Source organism: Lepisosteus platostomus, chromosome 19 (genome assembly GCF_059453375.1).
Source record: "Lepisosteus platostomus isolate fLepPlt1 chromosome 19, fLepPlt1.hap1, whole genome shotgun sequence".
NCBI lineage: Eukaryota > Metazoa > Chordata > Actinopteri > Semionotiformes > Lepisosteidae > Lepisosteus > Lepisosteus platostomus.
Window position 1 is genome coordinate 12,372,547 of NC_142629.1, and position 20,236 is coordinate 12,392,782.

General features: G+C 39.2%; 1 protein-coding gene across 4 annotated transcripts; it reads left to right on the plus strand.

Annotated features, from left to right (window-relative positions):
- Positions 1–1,243: 1,243 nt before the first annotated feature.
- il21r.2 (interleukin 21 receptor, tandem duplicate 2) lies at positions 1,244–15,809 on the plus strand. Of its 4 annotated transcripts, none has more exons than XM_088612528.1 (10): positions 1,276–1,342; positions 1,828–2,012; positions 4,524–4,618; positions 5,076–5,205; positions 6,036–6,205; positions 6,467–6,615; positions 6,865–7,060; positions 9,083–9,173; positions 10,074–10,158; positions 10,733–15,809. In XM_088612528.1, exons 3-10 carry the CDS (start codon positions 4,537–4,539, stop codon positions 11,363–11,365), a joined length of 1,536 nt encoding a protein of 511 aa, XP_088468654.1. In that variant the 5' UTR covers positions 1,276–1,342; positions 1,828–2,012; positions 4,524–4,536; the 3' UTR covers positions 11,366–15,809. The 4 variants fall into 4 exon arrangements, with proteins under 4 accessions (XP_088468653.1, XP_088468654.1, XP_088468655.1 ...); XM_088612529.1 differs by having other exon boundaries at positions 1,847–2,012; XM_088612527.1 differs by lacking the exon at positions 1,828–2,012 and having other exon boundaries at positions 1,244–1,342.
- Positions 15,810–20,236: the final 4,427 nt, after the last annotated feature.

Sequence of the window (20,236 nt, forward strand, 5' to 3'; positions counted from 1 at the left end):
CCCAAATAAAATCCGTTCTGGGTCTCAATTTAGCAAAAACATTGTTGTAGACTGCGTAAGCTTTATATCTTTGAATCAATTATTTAATATTCTTGATTATTTCAAAAATTCGTATACTAGTTTAAATATATTTGTTAGATGAGGTCTCATGCAAAATCTTGTCATAGTGCCCAGCACATTGTAGCTGTTCTAACATTATGTTTAATAAACATACTAACATTAAGATACAGTTGGTAATTCTGTAGCATTCCTTCATTGTTCTGAACCCACTCTTAATTACCACCTTAATTGCAACACCAGCAGCTACTGTATATCACTCTGCAACTCACAGCTGGCGAACCCAGTTTGAGCCTGGCCAGTACCTGGATGGGAGACTTCCTGGGAAAAACTAAGGTTGCTGCTGGAAGAGGTGTTAGTGGGGCCAGTAAGGGGCACTCATCCTGTGGTCTGTGTGGGTCCTAATGCCCCAAAATAGTGACTAGGACACTATACTGTAAAAAGGCGCTGTCCTTCGGATGAGACGTAAAACCAAGGTCTTGACTCTCTGTGATCGTTAAAAATCCAAGGGCGTTTCTTGGAAAGAGTAGGGGTGTTACACTGGTGTCCTGGCCAAACTTCCCATTGGCCCTTACCAATCATGGCCTCCTAATAATCCCCATCTCTGTACTGGCTTAATCACTCTGCTCTCTTCCCCAATGAGAGCTGGTGTGTGGTGAGTGTACTGGCGCACTATGGCTGCTGTCGCATCATCCAGGTGAGGCTTTGAAAGGAGTGTCCAGGAAAACACTATATAAGTGTAAAGAATTCTTATTAATGATTAAATAAATGCTTAGAACATTTCCAGATGAATTATCCAGGATCAATGATTTACGATATATAGTGCTGTGTATTCCAGAATGTCTTTACATTAAACATTGCTTTCCATGCACTTTCAATATACTGCATAATAGACCAGATATGCAAGGCGAAATATTATTTCAACTAAAAATAGTTATTATTATTAAAGTATTATTAACTTACTAGTCACGAAAGATCGTTACCTTCTTGTATTACAACATGTTAGAATTCCATTCTATCACCGCAAAGAACGTACAATAGCCGTCTACAGAGGTCCTGAAACTCAATAATTTCGGCAAGGAGGTGCAATCGGTAGAACCCTGCTGTTGTCGCGGGGGCTTGGCAAGTTAATCAAGCTTGAGACAGAAACACCCACTTTCCTTCCCCTGCGCTTTAATAGGCGAGCTGCACACTTCCCCGCCGCAAAGAGACAGCTGCTACACCATCCCATTCACAGAGCGCCGCCGTGGACACGCAGAAGCGACAGGGGTAGAGACGCTGCGAGGTAATAATAGTGAGTTCTGAATAGTGAATAGTGAAAAATAAAGTCAGACACTACGCTTAAACGTACTTGTAAGATTTTTTTTAATGTAACGGAGGTTAATTTGGTTTAATACTCTTCTATCTTTCCCACGACACAGCGGAATTCTTGAGGTCTGTAATGTTGGTTTTTCTAGATTTTTGTGAAGGTTTACTGAACCGGTAAATTCACCTGAGATCGAATTATGATTCTTGCAGCTTGAGTTAATGTTTTCTGAAATATGTGTATAGAATAATAAGAAAAGAATAGATGTATTAATTGTTACCAAGAATTAACACCAAAAGGAAATTGCAGTAGTTAATTATAAGTATTTGGTGTTTTGAATACCCTCGCAAGTCCTATTTCTGATTTACCTATCACGTGAGTAACGAGACATTTCAGTTTTTGATTTTTTCCCGATTTCACGGTCATAGAAAAAAATTGTTTGCCTCCCCCTCCCCTCTTTTAAGACTTTCTTACTTTACGTAGGGGAACTTCCTTATATTGAGACCGGGAACAAATAACAAAGATGAAAGGGTAAAACAAACCTTAGAGAGATGGGCAGGATTAATCACTCCTCGACTGTGTGGGAGAATACAGACCGTATTACAGTAGAGTCAATCATCATGTAAAAACAGAAAACAGTAGTTTATCGGTATGAGGTATTTTATAATAATAATACAGACAATTAATAAAACCTTTTTACATTTTTGCACAAATATCGTTTAGATACAGTACATTTAACTGTGCTTCGATATTTTTCTTCTTAAAATAGAATTGTTGGTCTGTTACACAAATTTGGGATTTTTGTGGTTTGTAAGCATTTTAAGCTGAAACATCCTGTGTAGTATGTACTGCGCTCGAGTCCAGCACACACTAATACTTGGCCACATACTGTACAGTATACAGTAGAACAGTGGGGTTCTCTACCTACAGGCTAACTTGTTATGGACAGACGCACTCAAGAACGATTTGTTTAACGATGATTAAACGCGGTTTGTCTTCAAAGTCCCTAAACTGGAGGTTTTAAAAAGGCAGAGTCTGAACGTGATGTTACACATCTGCCTTTTTCTGAGATCTTTGCTCCTATAATTCAAAGCAAATCGAATCATAAAACAGCGAGATGTACCTCTGTGCGTATTCTTACAGAGCATGACAGTTCCCCCTTTGACATTAGATGAGAAAGTATCCTTTAATGCCGAAAACTTTGCTGAACCGCCTTCAGGCCAGTGATGCAGACAACACAGAAAAGACATCACATTATTCTAAATACAATAACTAGGGCCAAGAACATCCGAGAAAGGTCACAGTGAGCTAAAAAACAGGATGGAGTCTGAGAGATAACAGCAGTAAAGATGATAGAGCTGACATTTTGAGAAGGAAATCATAAGTGCCAAAAAAAAACAAAGTAAGAGAAGCCTTTCCATGGATCAATGTTCATTAAAATGCAGTAGCTTGACTTCCACTGATGACCACTGTGCAGACCTAGAGTGGCTTCAGAAACAAAGTCACTGTCAGGCAATTGGAAGGAAGAGGGCTAAAGTGCAGTTGTCAATGTCGAACCCAGTGCTACACAAGATCGGCACAAACTCTAGGGTTACAAGGGCCGAAAGCTGCTTCTTCATTTTCTTTGTGCTGTCATGGTGTTTTTCTCAACACGAAGCTGCCTCTTCTCATCACCAGCTTGCTCATTTCTGGGCAAGGAAGTCAGATCTCTATCTGACCCATCACTGATGAAGACCCTGATAACGGAGAGCTTTGCGTAGTGTGGGTGGATGAAGGGCTCATTTCCAGATTCCCCTTCAGGTTTCACTATTAAATGTGTTTCAGGAATGCTCACAAATTATTTTATTTTACTGGTAAAAACGTTTAGAAATGCTTGAAAAGAATGGAGTGAAAATTGCATCGGTGGGCTGTAAGTAGGAAACAAGGAGTGAAACGTCTTCAGGATTGTGCCTGCCTCTGTCTTTCTGGATAATCTTCCCAGTGAACTCTTTGGAAAGATATTTCCATTGGTTCCTGTCCTTGATTATTGTTTGCAATTATTGAACTGTAGAGTTAGTTGGGGTTACTAACATTTCACATTGTGTTGCTCAGAGGCTGGAATTGGAGGAGGGTTAAATTGCCAGGCATGGTTTAAGCTTAATGTTTTGAGTAAAAAGGAAAGTCCGTACCAGAGCTCATCCTGGTTTCCGTAACGTTAAGCAGACTAGGGAGCAGCTGACATCCCTGGGATGGGGTTCTAATCCATAGTGGGGAATTCCCCCCAGCAATGCTGGTTCCCTTTTTTACAGCTGGGCAGACTGGAGGAGCTGGGGTACAGTACTTCTGTCTGCATTAGGGACTTGAACACAACACCTACCTATGCGTGAAACAGCATCCCCATTACACTATGCCTTTGGATTAGCCAGCCACAACTGTTACTCACCACCATTGTACTAACAAAGAAAAGGAAGATGTCTGGTGCACAGCAATGCACACAAACACAGTCCTGGTGTTTATGTGCATGAAACGAAAAGTATTCACTAGGTTATTGAATATTTGTTTACAGGGCTATGGAAGATGTAAAGATGTTGGTCGCTGTTATGTGTTAACGAGGGACCTATATTTATCGCTCTTCGTCTCTCCTTCAGTCGAGCAGTTTGAAACAAAAGCAGACAATAGCCACGCATCATGCAGATACCGGAAGCTGAAATAAAGAAAGAAGATTTTGAATTTAGATACCCTGATAGCATGCTTCAGCATCTCTTCAGCACTTGAGAAGGACAGCTCCCTTATCAAAACAAATATATGTTTTTGGTGTTTAGGCAAATACAGCTTTGGTGCTTCATTTATAGTATACCATAGTAAAAATTCAGTGGACACATCTACCATGGTGCAGAACAGAAAAGCACAGTAAAGACTATGGTAAAACCTTTTAGATCTTGTGCTTCCTGGTGTACTCTTACAAAAGATTTCCACAGTAAGAACAGTGAGCTCAGGCTCATTTTACAGTAAAGTAGCCAACTGCCATGCAGGGCACAAATGTGATATTACCATAAACTGTATATTTACCATGGTTTTATTTTGGAAGGGCGGTGTGGCAACATATGAGCACATTGTTAAAATTTAAAGAAAACTGTCCTTTAAAGAGCAGTTTTTAACACGCCATCCCATGTTCTTGTAGGCGATCCTTCAGTATGCTGTGGGCAAGGAGCATGCCTTTCCTTCTCTGGGCGATGTACAGCAGCACCCTCCTGACTGGATCCTCTGGATCGAATGGTAATTCCCAGTGCTTTTGAAGATGAGTGTGTAATTACTGTCATCTCTTGAGTCTCGCATGCCACATCATTCCCAGACCCCACTTTGACCACACATGTTGACACGTCTGCTGAAGTTTTGTTTGATCTCTTCATTATTTATTTTTCCTGTTTCGAGTGATTTGACTCATCATGTGAGAATCAAAATACCCTAATGGAGGCATCATGCTTTTCTCGATCCCTTCCCCATTGTGCGGCACTGAGAATTCTCAAAGCCTGCAGGTGCAAGCATCCTGCCTTTGTACGACTGACCAAGTTTTATCCACTAACCAAAGTGGATTTGTGCATTGAATGGTGAAGTCAATTTGGTGAAAACTGCAGGTGATGTGGTGTCTGACAATGGGCATCAGTCAGCTCAGCACAAAAACTGGTGAGCATGAAGCCACAGTGTATTCACTAGTTTTCCCATTTTGTTCCAGGTAACGATGTTAATCTCATCTGTGTGAATGACTACAGAGTTACAGTGACATGCACACTGGAAGTCAATGCCAGTCACTCCAGCACTGAGAATGCCACCTATTCTGTGGAGTTCTTCTCAAAACTTGAAGAGTAAGAAAAATAAGACTTTCTCTTGCTTCTGTTTTAAATATCCATACAGCTGATCAAAGACACACTTTAAGCGATAAGAATAGATTGTTTTTAAACTGTATAAGAAGGCTTTCCCTCTCATCACCTAATGAGCAACTCAACTGCAAATATTAAAGCTTTTTTACAGTTTGTAGTTTGAGGATCACACTCAATTGAAGCTGCAGCTGCCTTTTCAGGCTCAGATAAGAGGCACTAATATTTCCTCTGGCAGGAAGGAAATCCAGAGGAGGCAGCGCCCCATTAAAAAAGAGTATGACTATCCCCTTAGAAAGATTTCGAAGCCTCCTGCTCTAGAAGTATATCGATTTTTTACCTCTCTCCTCTTATGGGTTTTATTTTATTCTTAACAACACGTGCAACATTGGAATAAGAATAGAATCTCAGTACTCAATGGGAGAACAGGTTCTGGTTCAAGCAAGAGCTTTAGCCTGCTGTGGCTATGACTGTCCAAGTGGTGGTGCACAACTGTCTGCTGGGTCTGGGGGGGCTTCATTTGGTCAGGGGGTCTGCAGCTTGTTGAGCCATCATGGTCCCTGAGGCACAATGGAGACTTGTAAATGCACTGTGTTCAGTGGAAGCCCTGTCGCTTCTCCAATCAATGCTAATTCATTTCAAAGGGAAACGAGTTTAAACAGTGAGACAAGGCTATTGATAATGGGTAATGTTGGCAGATTTGGGGGTAAGAAAGATAACTGAAACATAAAACCAATTCAAGCTGTTTTCTATCTCAAAAAAGTGGAATCTTGTAATTTAAAGTTTAAAATGTTTGTCATCTGTTTTTTGTGCCACAGATCTATGTTTACATGTGCATTCAAGAAGGTTATGGACAGTTACAAGTGTACCCTGGATGTTGATGAAAAATTTAGTGATCTAGACTGTTACAATGTAACACTCCATCACAACCTTGCTGGACAGTTACAATCTACGGTGTATGAAGAGTGTTATGAGCCAGAACTAAACAGTAAGTCATCAATTGATTGTAATCAATGTTGTGCTACTTTGCTATTCTGTAGTAGCTTTTTGCTACAATTCAATATTTGTCAAATAAAACACATCAAAGCATACAAAGTTATTTATTGTGGATTTGGACTTGGCAGAAAATTTTGCTCTGGAGCAAAAGGCTTTTCTCTTCAACTCATTCCAGACTTACTGCTTTATTTTCTTCATTCCTCCTCCAATACAATATAAAGTCACTGATGTTTTGTTCATTTTCTGCTCCTAGTTCAGCCTTTTCCACCACAAGATCTGACTGTTACCTCAGCCTCACAGCAATACCTTTTCACCTGGGCTGGGAGCAAATATAAGGTGTACGCTGAGTATAACGTTCTTCACCACGAATTGTGGTTTTACAAGAAAGAAAACCCATCTGTGGTACGTTCCTGTGTAATTATACCTTATACTTATATATTTATCTACTTCCTTATATTTATACACCTTAAAGTGAAATATGTTAATCAGTATCTTAGACTATTGGGAATAAGAAATGAAGAATTTCTTTGAACCTATGAATCATAGCATACAATATTCCTTTATTTTGGGGCTATGCTGAATTTTTTTTGCTAGTTTTAGGATTTTGCAACACCAAGGTGATTAAAATCAATGCCTTTGTTTTCTGTTTAGACGCGCACGGTTCTCCACACTGATGCAGCCAGTGTCATTTACCTTAATGAAGAAGTGCTCGAACCCGATACAGTGTACGTTGCGAAACTGCGCGCCGGTCCTGAAAATTCTTACTATAAGGGACACTGGAGCAAGTGGAGTTCAGAGGTGGAATGGAGGACAAACTCAAGTCTGGATGATAATCCCAGCGACAGAAGTAGGTTATTAAAATTTTCAATTTTAATGTGTTTCCTCAAGGGACTGATCATTATGAAAGTTTCCCATTGTGCACTGGCACAGTATTTTCCAGTTTTCCTAGACTATTCCCATGTGATTACGTCACTTTTCATGGTTTGGATCATGCTGAGCCTTTCCCTGCTGTGCTTCACAATACTCCTCTGACTTTGTACCTGGGTATACTAGAGTTGACTTTTAGAAGATGTGTGGTGTTTTTTCACAGATGTAAGATGTAACGTTTCACTAAATGTAAACTTTTGCTTTCAGTAAAATAGTTCACCAATCAGGTGAAATGAATGCTTATGATTTTTGCAAAGTACATTTTTATTCATTTTTACAAATACTGTAACTAAGCACCTTAAATGCGGGTTGAAAAGTGGGTTGTTTTCCATTTAGTTTAGTATCTCCTAAAATATGTTAGAACAATATCTAAAATCTATATTTGTCCTTTTTAAATACTAAATACAAGTAATACAGTGGCTTAGTTAGTTTTTCAGACAATCTTTCTAGTAAGGTAATTAAAGATTTTTCTCTTATTAGGTAAAACATTCTTACAAAGTTGCTAAACTTGTGAAAAAAATAATTATAAATGGTGATTATTTTCTTGAAATTGCTTGATAGAAATGCTAAGATTTTAACTGCAAACAAGTTAACACTCTAAACACACCTAAAATACTAAAAATATTTTTGCAAATTGTTCCATTGTTAGTTTGATACTTGATAAATAAGGGATGTGTAAAGATGTAGAACATGCTAGTTTGATATAAGATATGCAAAGGAACAAGTAATAGGTTTATTCCAGGCTGAAAAAAAGAAGAAAGAGAACACAACGTTTCGGCCTAATCTGTGTAACTTCCTTGTTCACAGCTCCCTTGACCGCCTTCAACAACCATCCACACCAGGCACTTTCCCTTGCAACAGAGCTCGCTGTATCACCTGCAAGTACACATCCACCAACACACTCATTCAAGGCCCCTCAGGACAATTCTGGATCACCCAGACAGCATCTTGCACCTCCAGCAACCTTATTTACTGTATCTCTTGCAGTAAATGCCCAGCCATCTACATTGGAGAAATAGGAAGGAGACTCAGAGATCGCTTCAGAGAACACGTCAGGGCTGTGAAGATTAAAGATCTATCCAAGCCCATTGTTTCTCATTTCACCTATGACGGCCACGACCACTCTAATCTCTCCGTCTGTGTTCTCAAAGACGGTTTTCCAAACTCATACATCAGAAAGACCACCGAAACCAAAATTATTCTGCAGCTAGGATCAGACATTCTCCCTTCTCTTAACGATAGACTACTGTTCTTTTCAATTTTCTCCATTCATTGGAAGGTACATTTCACACCTCTCTGCACCCATTCTGACTTCACACCTCTTGATTGGCCTCTCTTTCTGTCCCCTGCTCCCGCCTCTCACTCCTCCTCCCTCCCAACCTTTGTTCTCCCGTTACTTTACCTTTGCCTACTGCCTTGTCTTTCTCACACCTGAAGAAGGCTCCACGGCTGAAACAGTGTTTTCTCTCTTCTTTTTTTCAGCATGCAAAAAACCTATTACTTGTTCCTTGACACTGCCTCAAGCCAGGAGATGGCATATTTGAAGTTATCCATATCAAGACTCTCTGAATGTTCTGTCTCTGGGGATACAGAATTTCAGTCTTCCTGAAAATAATCCCCAGAAACCCATCTATCCCATGAGCAATATTTTCTCTCACTGAACTGTGCATAATGTCATTCCCTAGTAGGTGTTGAGCTGGCTTTAACTTTAAGGGCTGAATGTGAGTTTTGTTTTGGGGGTCAGATTTTAGAGCAGTATGCCATTACCAGTTGTAGCAATGGAGAGGTTAGTTAGGAAGGACTGTTAGAATTCTGCCTTCTACGCTGGGGATAAGTGTCAATGTGTCAGTGAATTTTTCCAGATGCAAATTATGCCAGATAGGTCAGTAATTTTTGTATATCTTCATGCTTTATATATGATTTATAACATCTTGTTTTTTAGAGGGAAACCTAGCAGTTATTTGGCAGATAGCCTTATCCTTAGCAGCAGTAGCTGTCATTGCATCATGTTTGTACTGCACTCTTCCTGCAAGGTAACGTGATTTATGTCACATTCTAAAAATCACATTAAATTCTAATCTATTAACAGAAATACCACATTGTACTTGTTTTACCGTGATGTCTGTTTTCTAATTTTACAGTAATACTTCTAGTCATCTCTTCTTAAAAGGGGACCTGTAGTTCCAATTTCTCAGATTAAAAAAATAATTAATTGATGGTATAGAAAAAAAATGACAAATTTTGAATTAAACCCAAATTCATTAACTTTATGAAAGTACTGTAAGTAGCCTTATTGTTGCAAACCCCTGGTCTCGCCACGAGTGAGAGGGAGAGTTCCCAGGAATTGTGACATGAAGCTGCCCTTCCTGTAATGACTAATGTAATGTGATGTGTGAGTGAATAAGTACAGGTTGTGCAGCATATATTTCACTGAAATGTTCCAACGTTCCAAATATTTCTATTGAATTAAAAGAGATGTATTCACAAGCCTGCTTGTTTGCAATATAATAGGGCCTCACACGTCACCAGACGTTTTGTTGCCTCGTTCTGAATCGTAGAACATGGTGCTACGCACACCTGGAAATTGTATCTCTTTTGTGATGTAAATTGGATGTTTTACAAGTTACGGTGTAGATTTCACTTTTATTGTGGTTTGAAATGCACTCAATCAATTCTAACCCCATAATACAAAAATAGTGTTGCGGTCCCCCTGTAAGTATTTGCTGATAGGCAACACAGGAACAGAATCAGCACTTCTAAGTCCCTTTCTGACCCCATAGTCAGATTTATCATGTAGCGTCCATGTAGGGAAAGTATGAGTTTTGGACTTAGAATTGACATTTGTAATGCCGTTGGAATTGACTGTGTTTTCTGAGGAGCTACAGCTCTTGTGTGGAAGGCCTCCCACTGATCTCTTCTCTGCTGTATTTCAGGATATGGATAAAAACATGCACCAGTGTTCCAACTCCAGCCCCTTTCTTTCAACCCCTGTACAGCCACTATAAGGGAGATTTTCAGGTAGGAATGCATTTTCTGTAGCAGATTTTCAGTAGCATTTTCTGTGGAATGTTAATTAAAGAGATCTTTTTTGTGAATTTAATATTTAATAAGTACATTGTGAGGGTGCTTTTGTTGTGTGGCTGATAGAGCTACTTCCTCACACTTCTTGGGTACTGGGTTTGATTCTGGACTCAGGAATCTTCACACTTCTGTGTGAAGTCTGCACGTTCCTCTCCATGTTCATGCAGGTTTGATCCCATTGCACATAGATATGCTGGTAAGGTTTGATTGTGTTTTCAAAAAAATCCCTTTCTCTGAGGCCCTATAATGTACTGAAGTATTGTCCAGGGCAAGGGAAATCTTGTACTGTCTTTCTTTACCTGCACCTTGTGCTTGTAAAATAGGCTCCATGTTGCCAGGCTTGGTGTAATAATTGCATGAATGATTTAATAAGAAACAAAAATTGGGTTTTATTAGTTATAATGCAGGGATTATGTAGTTTAAGGATTTTTGTAATGTATCATTGTAGTTTTACCCTCTAAAGATACCAATATCTAATTACACCATCTTTCCTGATTTTGCACCTGGTCAGAAATGGCTCCTGTCTCAAGGCCTTCAGGGTGACCTGATCAAGATGGAGGAGGTCTTGAAAATTGACATGCTTATTGATGCCAAGCCCATAAAGAAAGAAGAAAGCTGCTTCTTGGCTGAACCTTCAGAGACCATTTGTCAGGTCACCTACGTCAACCCACACTGCAAAGATAAGAACACTCTGGTCATGTGGAATGATGACAGCTTGCACAACCAAGCTGAAGTATTATCAGACTTGGGCAACCCTGGCTCAGGTTCGCCCTTGTTCCTGAAAGCCAGCTTTGATGAAATGTTCAGTTCTCTGTCGCTGGATTCCTCTGGAATGATGGAGTGTGATTCTGGCTGTGAGGATCCCACACAGAGTCTGGACAGTAGCTGGCCACACACCACCCTCTCCTTCGAGGTGTCTACTGAGCCCGAGAGCCTGTGTTACAGCGATGACTACTGCACCCTCTCCGACACCCACAATGGCCTGGTCCCCACCAGAGTGGTGAAGCAACCAAGCAAGATCATGGAGCCTGATGCAGAAAACCCTCCAGAGATGGAACTGTCCAAAGGCAGTGACCAAGACTGCCATCTCCAGGATTCCCCCAGCGAGAGCGATGTGGACAGCTTGTGCCAGCGCAGTCTTTAAATTCTCCAGCGGTACCGTCTCTTTCACCTCTCCCACTCGGAAGGGAACAGAAGGGATGCGATATGTTTTACTTCTCCCTTAGCTACATTTTTATGTCTTTTGTTGCATTAGGTTTTTCAAGCCTGAATGTCTTTGACAAAAGAAATCTCCACACTGAGCTACTCTTCCTTTCCTGGGTAACAGATTTTTTGTGAGCTCCTTTGGGTCAAAATTCCTCTGTGCTGTAGAAAGATGAGGTCATGAAAGAGAGGAAATGTGACAGTTAAAACCTATGGCTCTCAGTATACATTACTCTGGCTCTCAGCACAGCTCCATTCCACTTTGGGAGAGGGAACGGAACCATACAGCTTCTGGAAGAGCAGATCTGCAGACCAGATGGAAGTCCAAAGTTTTGTTGAGACCGCCTGACTCTTCACAACACTTAACAAATGTTTTTGTTAATGCATGTAAAGAGGAACCTACTCATCTGACAAAGGTCCTCTTGGATGAAATGGAAACGCATCTGAAATCCAAGATGTGTGCCCCATGTTTTGCACTTGAACAATACCTCCTGCTGCAGGGTCCATATTTACTGATGACAAGACGGAAGTTTGTTGTTGGCACATGCTTGCCTGCGTATTCTCTATGAGGCAAGAAGGGAAACAACACTTCGCTTATCTCACAGTCACACCATAGACACCAGTAATCTACTGAGGCTACAAAGCAAAAATCACCAAGCATGGACTCCTGTCTTCTAGATTCCGCTGCTTAGAAGTACATGCTGACACAAATCATGTTGAATTTGAAAAAATAATGGACATTCTCATCTTAATCTAGTTTGCTTTAACCATATGAGACTAACCTAGTTAATTCCAAAACAGTTTTCTGTGTAACCTTTGCAGGGACTTTATGTCCCTTTGTATTTTGTATTTTGGTTTATGAACATTTATTTTTTCTCTGACTTTGTTATTCTTGATTTTTCCACTATGTTGTCACCCTGGTAAATGCTAGTTCATTTTCTACAGTTTTTTTTCTTAAGCAAGGTTTACTCAATTGTAATAGATTTACTTTGTTAGAATACTTTATAGTAGCTGCACACAAGAACTGCTAAGAAAGTTGCAGTGAATTAATTTATATTGTTTGCGAGTGCTTTTGACACAGCTCCCAGGGAATTCTCCGGATGAATTGCTTTTAAGACCTCTACAGGAAAGCTGCTTTGAACAAGAATTATTTTAACAGAGTTTTGGTAGTTACATGATACTACAAAATATTTATTTCATTCACAGAAATCTGTTTTCCCAGCAGTAATCACACTATCCACTGCTGCTAAATTGAAGTACATCTGTTTTTTCATTGCTCATAAGTTCATATTAAAAATCTACCTTTTCTCACTAGCCTTGTCCTAAAGTCAGGGTTAATTTTGAACTTCTGCACTAGGGTGGGTTATTTGTATGTACAGGTATACATATTTTACACTGTTGACTGTTTGCTTCTTTCTTGTGAATATCGACAGAGATCTTTCATCAACAGTGTCTGATATAGTGTGACACAACCAAGGGCAGGAGGTGGGATCTTTTTATAGATGGGACTCTCTAAAATGGACACAGAAGAACTAGTGGTCATCATTTACTGTGCAGGGAAAAGCAAAACGAAACAAAAGCCCGTCTCCTCTTTTGTCCCTCTCTATTAGGTTACTGGCAGCAGAAGTGTAACTTAAAACCCAAAAAACAAAATCCACAGATCTGTCTTTAAGTCACCTTCTTGCTCCCCTCTCCCTGTGATGCATTGCATTTTGACACACCCTAAAAATTAAATTATTCATTAATCCAAGTATGAGGTACAGTATGTTGAGATGTAAATTAATTTATGATTTCATGGATATAATTTATGAAATTTGGGATAATGATAATTATGTCTAAATCTGTATAAGTAGTTTTGTCAAATGTAATGGGAACATACAAGATGACATTTCCTGTTCGTTAAGCCCTGGAAAGGATGAGGACTTAATTGAAGAAAATAGTTTGTTCAAATTAGATTCCCCTCTTGTCCTCCTGGGCTGGAGTTTGACCACAGGTGGTTATAGTTTCAGTAAGCAAATGTTTTTAAGCTCTGGTCACAAAAGTAGAAGAAAGGTGATGAACAGAAAAGTGGACATACTTTATAGACAGCTCCTGCTTGCATGGTAAATTGTGTTATATTTGTTTTGCAGTTTTCATTCGATTTATTTTGATTAGTTTGCTTTTTATTTTTGCATACAGTAGGTGCAACATATTAACTTCTCCAAGTATTTAACATTTTCTTTAAAAAAGTCACAGATTTTGCCCAATAGCAAAAATCGTCTGATATCACCCTGTACACATGGCACACTTTATGATAAATATCAAATTATCATACTTGAATAGGTACCAAATCTGAAGAAAGTTATTGCTGTTAAAATGTTAATCGTTCTGTATCTTTGGATGTAGGATGAGCAATGCTTACTGTGTTATCATTAAAATGTCAAACGTTATTTAAAGATCCCTCACAAGATTATGTTAATGGTATGTGATTATTTTAGTTTTTCCATCAGTATCAAATGTAGAAACTGTCAATGTAAGCATATATGACTTTGCTACCCTTAATTGGAAATGAATAAACTTTCACTGTTCAAAGGGTGAATGAGTGGGTGACAGTCTCTTCCAGTAATTCACTACAGTTGTGGGTGGTTTGCTTTTATTCTTGTTGTTATAAGGGCTTGCAAGCAGTGGGGTTCTAAAAAATATAGGTTCTACTTCCCACATGTTGGAACAGCTATTTCGGTAATATCCCAGCAATATCTGTTTATATTGTGAAAACTCAGAAAATATTTTTTTATATAGAAAACAAACGCTAAAGGCCATTGTCTCTCATGCACTGTTTTCATCATGGAGGACATCTCTGTCTTTATGTTTTCCTTTGCGCTTTTGAACCCTTCTGGAGAAATGCTTCAAAAAACAAGCTGTGCTTCAATTTTTTATTTCCTCAGACGTCATTGTCATTATTGGTGCATTCCCAGTTTGGGGACATGGGCAATGCCACAGAGACACTGACCAATTCCAATTCGGTTTCCTATAACTAGAGAGTAACCACTCCAGATGGTGTAATGAGAGCATAATGCACTAGACCATAACTTGAACAACCATTCCCTGATGTTTCTGTGCTTGAGAGTAGGATCAGACCCTATTCCCTTTCTGGAACTGACTTTTTGTTGTATGAAGAAGTGTAGTTTTTTGTAGAATGGTGATACTTTTGAGGAATTAAGAGTTTACAGAGCTATTCCATTTATGGTTTCATCCAAAATGTCACCTCACCCCCATGTATTTTTCTGATATTTTTTAGTATTTCTTTTCTTTAAAAAGACCTGCTCTTGAATGCTGTTTGTGCTCTCCAAATTGTTTAAGATTATCCTGCCTGTTACCGTTAGTTTGTCTATTTGCTCTTGCTTGGACCTGTAAATATCAAGGCACTTTAAGAGAGAAAAAAGACAGCCGTTTTAAATTTCAATTGCTTTTTTGTTAGAGGGGAGGGGCTAGACCTATAAAAGGAGGGCTGTAGTGCTTCTGAATGATTCCTGTTGATTACCTGCCTAATATGAGGCTGTTCTCCATTCTTTAATCTCTGTGATGTGCTTTCGCACAGATTCGTCACCTGAACCGTTTGCCAGCATAGAAGAACTCCTTGCTGCTGGACCCTCATGTGTCTGTGGAAATTAAATGTTTTGCTTGATTTCTTTGTCCCAGTTGTTGTGAGAAAGACAAGATTTGTGCATTGAACAGTCCCATAGCTAAATGGCATCATTGCTTAATTCCATAAGAGTTTGGAACTGGAACAGAAATCTAGAAAGAATGTCCATTTAATTCATCCCCCTCAAAGAATGACAGTGGCACCTACTAAGTTTCCATCTACTACAAGTATGTCATATCTCGTTTGATATTTATAGTGCCTCATAATTAAATTTCTATAGCTGTTTTTAAGTGTTTAAGAATAGTGAAGCCCAGATATTTATTCAGGTCCAGGCTCAAAGGAAAGCTATGCAGAAGCTATCTTGTGGTTTTCCTTAGGTTCTAATTTTTCTCTGTTGAATCTATATCTTCAAAGTCATCCATGTTGAAGAGTTTTTAAAAAAGGATAGTTTCATTTTCAAGGGAGTCTTACAAGGAAATTCATGTGATGTGTGGCAGTATCGTGTTCAGCAAATTCCTGAGCCACAGGCAAGTTCCTGCTTGGGTTTTAGGAAACTGAACTACCGAAATGAAAGTATCATTAAGTTGTGAACGTCCATCATTAAGACAGCTGTGTCATATAAATGGCTGACCCTGCGCTCTGACCCCAAGCTTCTCTCCTTGTCTGTGTGTCTCATGGAGAGCAAGTTAGGGTATATGAAAAGACAAATTCCTAATACAAGAAATTGTACAGTATATCACCAATAAAGTGATCTTTTGAATGATCTGAGGTGCTTTCGTCTGCTTTGGAGCAGCAAATGTTGTTTGAAATTAGATTACCACGATTTTACATTTCAGATATCAACAAATAGCTAAAGGGGAAAAGATCATGGCCTTGATAATCTGTTTAAAGTGCTGTAAACTATCCAGCTGTATCTTGCAAAATGCTAGTGGTTATCTCTTTTCAGCATTTTCTTCTAAGACAGTCCTTCCTCTTGACTCCATTATCAGATAACAAACTTGAAACAGGCATGTTAAGGAACACGAAAAATTGTGCCTCTCTTTGCTTGCCAATGTGAAAGAATAATGCAAGGTGAGATTTGTGTAACACTTTGCAACTTCAGGCACTTGTCCACAAAAACAAAAGGCATTACAACATTTTGTGGAGTAAAAACACTTAAAAGAGAAACTGTATCGAAGCCATAATGATGAGGTAGCCACACCCTCTGATGCATAGCAAGCCATGACCAGTTTTCAGTGCTTCCTTGGGATGGTTTCTGCAAAATTCTCAAAGCAAGCCAGTCTACAAATACACAGATACTTTGGTTGTTTGTGGGATATTGCAGAATTCAAGCACATGTTACTGCTATAAAACAAACAAAACAATCTATAGTCAGATGTTCTAGTTAATGCAGCTACTGTATAATAAGTACTCAAACTTAACGATTACACAAATCAATTGGCCAGACAAACAATCAATCTGTTAAGAAAAAATAACAGAAAAATATTATTTTATTAGTTAATTCATGGCCACAAGATGGAACTACCTGCTGCAGAGCATACCAGTCATAAACATACATGCGAGGATTATCTATCCATTCTTTACAAGTAGGAAAGCAGAGCTCTCTGCAAAAACCAACAAAGATGTGGAGAGAACATGCAAACTGTGCACAGAAAGACCTTCAAGCCAGAATCAAACTTAGGAACCAAAATCTGAGCAACAGAAGTACTAACATAAACACCACCTCAAAATGTATTCTAAGTATCGCACCTCTAAGTATTGCATTTAAATTTTTTTCTTTAAAGTTCCAGTTCTGGGGGAAAAAATGATAGTTCTAATATCATTGCAAAACTTTTAATCATATTTGTTACAGAATGACAAAGTTGTTTGAGATCTTTCATAGCAGGTGAGTGTTTGATGATGTTCGCAACGTGTTTACAGTACTGAGCCTCAGAATAACTTACTGATAAAGACAGAGAGCTTTGTTGTGGTTATTTGATTGTTTTTAGTACCTTGTAAAACAATGCGTTGTGTGCACAGGAGTTATTTTCACTTCTGATAATAAAGTTTGTTTGCAACTCATCTCTCCTCCACAGAACACAGCTCTGTCTAAGAAAGCGTTGTACTTATGCGGTACTAGGAAACAATCAAATATTGTCTCATAAAATACAATTTGACCTTGAATCATACATGTTCAGGACTCGTTCACAAAAAGTATCCACTCAGTGATTATTTTTTTAATACTGGACATGAACAAGTTGATTCTTTGCAAGAGTAAAAATGATATTTTTTTTAATCCTGTTAAAGGATATGTATTGACGCATTTGAAAGTACATTCTTGGTGCTGATAAAGATTATCTGTTTTGATATACTGTGCGGTAGCCGTCTTGGTTGTGTAATCTCTTCTGGATGACCTTTTCTTCGGCTTCCTTTCTTTTCTTGCAGTGCAGGTACTTTCTGATGCCCATATTGCAAGATTTAACAAGGAAGTCAGCACCACTTGCCCAGCAGAAGAAATGTCATTTGCTTTTATGGTAAAAATGGATGTGAGAGCAATATAGAGAGTCATCAAGGCCACTCATTTTATGGTGACAGGGAAATGGGGCTGTTTCATGTTAGGCTTTTGCCTAACAATCCCCTTCTAAACTGAATCCGAGGACTTGAGTTTGGACTATGTATCTTTGTTGCCTTTGGCCATCAGTGAACAATGGGTTTCAAAACAGTGTGCGGCATTAATCTGTTTCCCCACTACCACATACTGTATATATGGACTCCCATCAGGAGTCTCACAGAGAGCATTTTTCTGTGAAACTGGATCCCCTCCTAAGAATGGCCTGTAGGACAAATAAGATGTACAAACTGTATAGGACATGAAAATGATTGTAAGTCATTCTACTTCCTGCTTTGAATAATTGAACTAGTACAGCTTTACACAGTGAACTGAATAAATCCTTTCAGCTTTCCCTTTTTTGCTTGGTGAGCACAAAATTCTGTAATACAATCTCGACATTTCAGTTAATTGTTTTTTAGCTCACCCTTGACACCTACTAATGGGTTTTTCAAACAGCTTCGGTGTATAAAGTGAAAGATTGGTAAGAATTGATAAGCAAGATGCTCTTTTTCTGTGTTTATCCAGCTGTCCTGAATAATTTTATTTACACAGAGGAGTAAAAATGCATTTACTATATTTTAGGAGATAATCTTAATACATGTCCTTTAGCTTGAGATGCTAGGTGTTAAGTATTTTATGCCTAGCAAGAATACAAATGTCAAAAGTGGAAAATATAAACTACATATACAGTATGCTGGGGGCTGAATTCTGGGGTTTGGTTTTTCCAAGAGCTTCAGGGCAATTCCCAGAATTTCCATTTTCTTCCACACTTATCTGTGGAGTGACTATCCAGTGGCCCTTGAATTAAAGGTTCAATTGGGATTCATCAAGACTAACCATCACTCCACCCTCACCTTAACCACATAGAAAGTTCCAGAACCCTTGACAAAATTTGATTGTCCCAGAGCTGCAATGACATTCTCTTGATCTGCACTTCTGACATGTACAAGTCGATTAGGGATTGAGCTAGGCATTCTTTTCTCAGTGTTGGCTAAGCTCCGACTTTGATATATAATATATTTCAGAGACTGGAGGCTTATGAAAAGCAGTTTGTACAAACACAGCTCTTCCAAGGCAGTGACTGTTAAAAGAATGTTTTAGGCAAGTCTTATTAGAACATAAGAACAGTTTCAAACCACAGAAGGCCATTTGGACGGTGTGGTAGTTGGTACAGTAACTGATTGATCCCAGAGTCTCATCCAGCCATTTTGTACAGGAAAGACATACTGTACAGTACCAAGCCTCTTGAATGTTACTAGTTCTCCTCTGATCCATGGGGCACAGACCTCCAGCACAATCATATCCAGTTTGCTGAGCATCGTCCAGTGGAGACTGCTGAATTTCATTTCAGATCTCTTCAGCGTTAGTGAGAAAAACAACTCTTGTTTTCAACTCTTGTTTTTCCAGGCACATCCATAATGAAACTAAAAGAAAGAAAGAGATAAAGAAAGCATTTGTAAAACCTTCAAAGCTTCTGCTAGCTTATCCTACTGAGTTTAGAACTTTATCCAAAGGCACTTAGATAAATTAATTGCACCTTGTCCAACAATCACAGCTTCACAGAATGATGTCATCAAATTACAATGAGCCTTAGGTAGAGTGAAACTAGGGATAGATCAAAGCTTATTTAAAGGCAGTATGAAGGAAAATACAGAATGGTTAGATAAAACAGTGTGATTAATGAAGAACAAGATAATAAGAAGATTAATCTATAAAAGAAGCACCATGGTGGAACAGTCGTTAGCATTGCTGCCTTGTAGCACTGGGGCCCCGAGGGTCAATTCGAGATGTGGAGTGCTATCTGTGTGGAGTTTGTATGTTTTCCCCATGTTTCTGTAGGATGGCTCTGGGTGCTCAAGTTTCCTCTAAAAACATACTGGTAGGTTAACTGGCTTCTGGGAAAATTGATCCTTGTGTGAGTGTGTGCGTGTTTGTGTCTTTGTGCCCTGTGATGTGTCCTGTCCAGTGTATCCTCTGTTGCGCCCGTTGCTTGCCAGAATAGGCTCTGGCTGCCCCAAGTCCCTAAAATGGATGGAGTGTTACAAAATGGATGGATGGATAATCAAATAAGCAATTCATCACTATCAAGACTTCTGAATCAGCAGCACAAACTCAAACTCATTGAAAGATGTTTCCAGCACAGTGATGTGCTGTGGGTTTCAGGGAGGAAGGGACACCGGGGTGAAGCAGGGCAGTTATTATTAATTCATACTGCTGACACTTTTATCCAAAGCTAATTACATTTACACACATTTATATACCTAAGAATTTTACTGAAGCAATCTGATTCAAGTACTGTGGTTAAACTTACAACACTAGAGCCCCACTCAGGCCTTGAACCCGCAGTCTTCAATTTCCAAAGACCTCACCACTATCATGACTTCATGTGGAGAAGGCGAGAGGCCTAAGAGGGAGACAAAAAGGAGTGGTGGAAGAGGGGTTAAAAACTAGTTTAGTTATCCACAAGAGATACAGGAAAGCCTTTTTAGGGGATACTGCTCTGGCTGTCTGCTAGGTCTTCCGTGATGTTCACAGATGGATTCCACTGCAGAGTCACCTAAGCAAAGGCTCTGCAGCTTCTGAGCTCAGCCCTGTATGCA

Excerpts from the sequence above, each read along its gene's own strand:
- il21r.2 (XM_088612527.1), top strand. The coding sequence starts at position 4,537 with ATGCTGTGGGCAAGGAGCATGCCTTTCCTTCTCTGGGCGATGTACAGC. Across the intron at positions 6,206-6,466 it reads TTATGAGCCAGAACTAAACA|TTCAGCCTTTTCCACCACAA; the intron begins GTAAGTCATCAA and ends TTCTGCTCCTAG. Across the intron at positions 7,061-9,082 it reads TGATAATCCCAGCGACAGAA|AGGGAAACCTAGCAGTTATT; the intron begins GTAGGTTATTAA and ends CTTGTTTTTTAG.